General features: G+C 34.3%; 1 protein-coding gene across 1 annotated transcript; it reads left to right on the top strand.

Annotated features, from left to right (window-relative positions):
• Positions 1–118: 118 nt before the first annotated feature.
• On the top strand, positions 119–4,166 carry LOC134267552 (dual oxidase maturation factor 1-like). Its single transcript, XM_062749760.1, has 8 exons — positions 119–278; positions 1,002–1,100; positions 1,247–1,400; positions 1,554–1,768; positions 1,872–1,985; positions 2,158–2,318; positions 2,605–2,795; positions 3,947–4,166. The coding sequence occupies exons 1-8, from the start codon at positions 119–121 to the stop codon at positions 3,987–3,989; spliced, it is 1,137 nt and encodes a 378-aa protein (XP_062605744.1). The 3' UTR covers positions 3,990–4,166.
• Positions 4,167–4,733: the final 567 nt, after the last annotated feature.

Here is a 4,733-nt window from a genome sequence, read left to right as displayed (position 1 = left end):
TTCACAATTTTAGAGACTGACTTTAAAATTTGAGGCACACTTCACAATTCTGTATTTAAATTTTACAATTATTCTAGTTATTAACTTTACAATTCCAGTTATTTACTTTACAATTCTAATGACAACCTTTCCAATTCTAGTGACTAACTTTGGATATGAATGGGAAGTCGCCGAGGCCAAAAACGTAAGGACCAAGTATAAAGCGGGATCAGCAGGGGAGATTACCGCAGATATCGCCGTATACATGGGTCTCCGAGGGATCAATGTAACACTGAAAGGTGATTACTCCAATGTCATCTGATCCAGGCTCCCATTATATCAATGAGTAATGTGTGTGTTTTGTTTGTTTGTTGTTTGATTAACGTCCCTCTCGAAAAGTTTTCATTCATATGGAGACACCACCATTCACCGGCTGAGGGCTGCAAATTTTTACTTACTCTCGGCACTTTGGGCCATTGGGCAGTGAGGGATCTTTTTCGTGACAACACCTATTGCGGTTGTCCATGGGACCGCAGTTTATACGGTCTCATCCGAAGGACCGGTCTCCACGTCCCGTAGTGGATTCGAACCCGAGACACAAGGATAAATTCAAGACACTCAAACCACTGCGCCTCGCGGGTGACTACGTTCAATATGTACTACAGTTATGATTTCTATTTCAAAAATGTGAATGCATAACTGTGTTGTTATAGATAAATAAGTTATAGAAAGATCTACCCTACCCCCGAAATAGGATTTTTCAGTTGTTATTTTTATAATAGTAGCCCATTCCACCTTTGGGAAAGCTTGCTTTGTGTAAGCTCTACCAGATATAATACTGGCTTGGCCTGAGGAATAAAAGCTCACCCAGTTTAAGCAGCTTTATTTGGATCGAAGTATATAACATAAACCCATCTGCTGTGTTTAGTTAATATAATCTAACTTAAAGTATTTTAAAATAATAAATTTTAACTAACTATAAAAGCTGTATGTGCATTTTTGAATTCAAATTTTGGTTCCAGCTGAGGGCGAAAACCGCGGTCCTTTTAATGAGACCATAAACTACAACGAACACTTCGACTGGAGATGGGAGCAGGGCAGAATAGGATTCGGTATATTTTGTAAGTATAACATCTAACGGTAAAATAACATGAATATCAGAAAGGTGTGCAGATTCATTTTGTTATTGTCATAAATCTTTGCAATATCGAAAATATGCATGACAAAAAACCCACTTTTCTATATTTTTTATTTTTCATCATTATAGCTGGTCGTTTTCAACAAGAGTTTCGCTCTGCTCAGTTTAGGGGAACCCCCCTTCCCATTATCTGGATTGCTGAGTACTTTATATTTGACGGGGAGGGGATCAGATGGGGGCGACATTACAGACAGGCAGGGTGGTACGCCCATATCATGATGTGGTAAGTACGCATTAAACTTTAAAATATTTTACTTCATTTTAATATAATATTTTTCAAATTTAAATTACTTACTACCTGTAAATCATCACTCTTTGTTCCCAAATTACCATTGTCCCTAGTCATACTAATTTAAATGTTACCCTCATCTTTCAGGTTGGCCCTTCCTCTCTGGGTTCTGACAATAATCCTTTTCTTCATTCTTTTGAAATATGGCGCGTATTTCCTCATGTTGACCGGCGGTGTCATGGTGATTGCCAATATTCTCTGGGCCACCATAAGAAATGTTAACGAACTTTTAATTCCGTTTAGTGCCGAACACAAGCTCGAATTTCATTTCGGACCGTCTTTTTATTTAAATTTGATCACAGGTTTGGACAGTTTTCTTGAATTATTCTTTAAAGTGAAATGTTGCCATTGTTCCTTTTTTAAATTAATATTGATATACAACATATTAAAATAAATGATTTTTAGGTTTATTATGCATTGTGTTGGGCGTCATTATCTGGATTCTCGATCTCCGATTCCCAGAACTAGTCACCAATTTCTTTGGTGTTGACCCACTGCAGGACGACAATTTTATACAAGGTAGTGTTCGATAAATTTTCTTGATTTTAAATGGTATCCTCTGAATTTATCTTCTGAAATCTATTCCATAAAATTTTCTTGATTTTAAATGGTATCCTCTGAATTTAGTAAATCCCTTATGTAATGAAAATGTAAATTTTGCACTTTTTATCTTAATTTCTCTTTGATGAAGGAGATAGTTTTGATACTATCGAGAAAAAGAACGGCATGGAAATGTCCCCTGTGGACGGAAAACCGAATGGCAGTCACAGCGTCACCCGCCCGCCACGAACCTCTGAAGCAGCGGCGGCAGAAGATGATGACGACGATGATGACGAAATATACGAACCTCCAGTACGTACAGTATTTGTATATCATTTTTTATAATGACTACAAAACTACGCTAAAGCATTGATTTGGACACCACTACTCTGTATTTGTTTGAAATTGATCATTAAAATCAACACTAGATTTTGATTGCTGACCACATTTTCAATTTTAAAGCTACTTGAAAAATCTTTCACCAGTACTATCTTGGTTATTGCTTTTATTTCAGATGCATGCACTCTAATCTATTGCCCCCAATACTTTTGTTTTAAGTTTTCATCTTACTTTTTAAAAGTTTTTTTTCTGATTAAAGGTATTCGAGCCTCCTGCACCAAAAGCAGCCAAGTTTGAGAAGCGTAGATCACGTGGTTTGACGCAACGTCTGCAGAGACCACGACGTCGCGCGCCACCTCCCGTCCCAGACGACAACGACCAAGAGGACCTTTACAGCAATACAAGGCAATTCAGCGGCGTTTTTGACAACAATGTCCCTTCGTCTGCTATGTAATGCATGCTTGCTTAGCTAAAATTTATTCTTTTATTCATTCAGTAACAGAAAGGGGATTTCGTTCAAAATGTATCTTAGGTTAAGATTTTACTTGACTGGATGAATTTTTTTCCCCATAAAACAGGAATATTCTTTTTAAAAGGTATTTGAAATTCATGTAACTAAATAAGAATAAATCATTTGTGTGAGTAATGTGTTTTCATGGCCATCAACAAGTTTTTGGGAGAGGGGGTACTGGGGAGGGGGGTCTAAGAGGGTTCTTCCTTTCTCAAAGCTAGAATTTTCATAACCAGTGTCCTGTGTTCAGTTTTCGTGGCTTCTGGTGCGATCTTGAAGAAGTTTCTTAACATACCAAAATATTGCAGTATATGTTAAAATAAACAAAATTAAATTGATTTGTTTCAAACATCATATTTTCACGTGTTATTAAGGAGGGGGGGGGGTGTATTTTAATAAATCATTTCATGAACTTGTGTCCTCTTTACTTAATGTATTGGCATCATGAATGCCAGCTTTTTTTGAAAATAAATATAATTCCATTTTGTCATGCAAGTTAAACGTATGTTCTTTTTACTTCATCCCTGCATTTCCCCAAAAGTTTCTTTCTTCATGTGCATATATCTTTCGTTCACAGCATGCCTCAATTTTCCCGGACGCCTCGTACCAATCATATCCTACTGATTTCCTGTTACTGTCCACTATTTATATATTCCTGTGTTAGATTGGTGCTAAATGTAGGCATGAAATTTTCATGTTTAGTACATTTATAGTGGCAAAACCTAGTATAGTACATATAGTACTGCATGTTTATTCTATATACAGTATATATTTTTACTCCGATCTTATATCAAATATACATGCACCTATATTATAGTACTATCAAATGCTATTGTCAAAACCGACAAAGTGCAATGTATTCTTAAGCGTTTTTTTAAAATTATTTTCTTAATTATTTATCGAAGAATTCTTATCTGTAAATTTCGAGTTTATATATTAAGCAAAATTTAATTCACTTTGAGAATTTGATTTAATATATTTGGTATATAGAACTTACAATGTTAACGAATTACGAGATGAAACCTACCCAACGACTGAAAGGATGTTAAATATTATTGCTAATTAATTAATTATTTTTCTCTATTTTTAGAAATCCAGATCATGTACATATCAACATGGGATACCGCCATTAAAAATTTTAAGCTCCATGAAAATTTACAGAAGGGCTTCCTGTGTAAGGAACTGGTTTCACTTGACATATGTTAATAATAAAGTATATATAATGTTTTACATGTAACTGCATTTATGTATATTTTCATTCATTTTGATCGTTTATGATAGTCCGTATTTCACGTTTTGATATACTTTTCTATTTGTCTGTATATTTTTTTTAGAAATTAAAAATGTAAAAATCACGATCTACAAGATGTCGTCTTAACACACAAGATTTTGTTGAAATTCATGGAAATTTTTTTTCGACTCTGTATTCGTCTTAAAGTATTAATTTCGTTCTTACATTGTCCAAAAATTAAAAAGATATGAATCATTTAAAATGCATGAAGAGTATTCACTTTATTTTATTTTACTTAATGTATATCAACTGTAAAAATATTTTATATACTTTGTATTGTATAAGTTTTTCTTGCCGTTTTCTTTATAAAATAAACCTTACTTTTATAAATTTTGTTGATATATTATCTTTCAAATGTAAAGGGGGTGCAGGTCATTACCCCGTTTTTGCAAATATAAACATGACATGTGAGAAAATTCGATAAATCGTGTGTTCAAATATAAAAATACATAAAACATTTAGTTCATTTCGTTGCAAGGAACGAATCCAAAACAATACATAGCAGAAATAACGGCATTTCCTGTATGATTTCTCATACAACGTATCACTGCCCTTCACTCCGTGGGTACCCCTTCTTTGATATTTT

Source organism: Saccostrea cucullata, unplaced genomic scaffold (assembly GCF_032062105.1).
Source record: "Saccostrea cucullata isolate Sc308-1 unplaced genomic scaffold, CSIRO_AGI_Scuc_v1 ctg9777, whole genome shotgun sequence".
NCBI classification, from domain to species: domain Eukaryota; kingdom Metazoa; phylum Mollusca; class Bivalvia; order Ostreida; family Ostreidae; genus Saccostrea; species Saccostrea cuccullata.
Note: the sequence above shows the minus strand (reverse complement) of the source record. Positions and strands in the feature narration are given on the sequence as shown.